The sequence below is a fragment of the Carlito syrichta genome, unplaced genomic scaffold (genome assembly GCF_000164805.1).
Source record: "Carlito syrichta isolate Samal-C Ts95f unplaced genomic scaffold, Tarsius_syrichta-2.0.1 Scaffold115654, whole genome shotgun sequence".
NCBI classification, from domain to species: Eukaryota; Metazoa; Chordata; class Mammalia; order Primates; family Tarsiidae; genus Carlito; species Carlito syrichta.
In genome coordinates, this window is record NW_007059750.1 from 2,801 (window position 1) to 3,803 (window position 1,003).

General features: G+C 69.4%; 1 protein-coding gene across 1 annotated transcript in view; it reads right to left on the reverse strand.

Annotated features, from left to right (window-relative positions):
- LOC103275726 (mucin-6-like) overlaps nucleotides 1-1,003 on the reverse strand; it is a gene marked incomplete at both ends in the record, with an annotated part of 7,648 nt that overhangs the window by 2,117 nt on the left and 4,528 nt on the right. Inside the window, 2 exons of the mRNA XM_021706245.1 lie at nucleotides 281-432; nucleotides 795-904. Coding sequence (XP_021561920.1) covers nucleotides 281-432; nucleotides 795-904 — 262 coding nt within the window. The remainder of the gene's footprint in view (nucleotides 1-280; nucleotides 433-794; nucleotides 905-1,003) is intronic.

A 1,003-nucleotide genomic window follows, 5' to 3' on the forward strand; every position in this document is an offset into this window, starting at 1 on the left:
AGACTCCCTGTTGTCCCCGAAGGCCAGGCTGCACCCCCGGGGCACCCCACTCCTAGGACGCCTCCAATCCCAGACGCCCCCAACCCCCCGATGCCCCTCACCCGGGACACCTCCAGTCTTCCCTGGGTGTCCCCCTCCCTGGGATGCCCCCACCCCCGTGACACCCCCAATTCCAGCCAACCCTATCCCCCAGGGCTCCCTGCCCCAGGATGTCCCCACTCTGGGACACCCCAATTTCAGACACCCCCAGCTCCTGCCCAGATGCCCCAGGGTGTCTCACCAGGTCCTGCAGTCGGCGTGGAGCTCTGCTCCCCCAGGGTAGGAGACCCCCGAGAACTCGCAGGGGCACTTCTCTGGGGGCACGCACTGCCCGTTGGCGTTCTCATACAGCCCCTTGGCGCACACGCAGCCGGGCTCACACTTGGTGGGCACCTGGGAGAGGCGGGTCGGCAGCCCCTGGGAGGGTGGCCTCAGCCCAGGTACCCCCAGGCGCCCACCCGCCGCTCACCTGGGGTCTCATCTGAGCCAAGCCTCCCCTTCCTCAGAGAGCGCGGGTGCCTGCACCACAGCTGATCGCTGTGTCCACCTCATGCCCGAGCGACCCCCCTTTCGGAGCCAGGGACTGAGTCCCGGTCCTGCCGCTGCCAGGGTCAGGGCCCACCCCCAGGCACCAGTGCGGGGACGGAGGGCCAGAGGGCCAAGCTCGCCTGATTCCCTTGAGGGCTTTTTGGAAACCCTCTCCCGGCCGACGGGAGAGCAGGAGGGCGGCGGGCCCTGCTCCCCCACGCCCTTACGCAAGTGACGCCGGTGGCCAGCATCTGGCAGGTGGGGGCGCAGGCCGCGCCGAACTTGTTCTCCGAGGACTGGCTGCAGGACTCGAACGTCTTGGGAGCTGAGCACAAGGCTGCCGGGGGAGGCTCCGGGGTCAGGGTGCAGAGGATGCCTGGGCCCCTCCCGGCGCCACGCCTGCCTCCCTGCCTCTGTACCTACCCAGCAGTGTCTG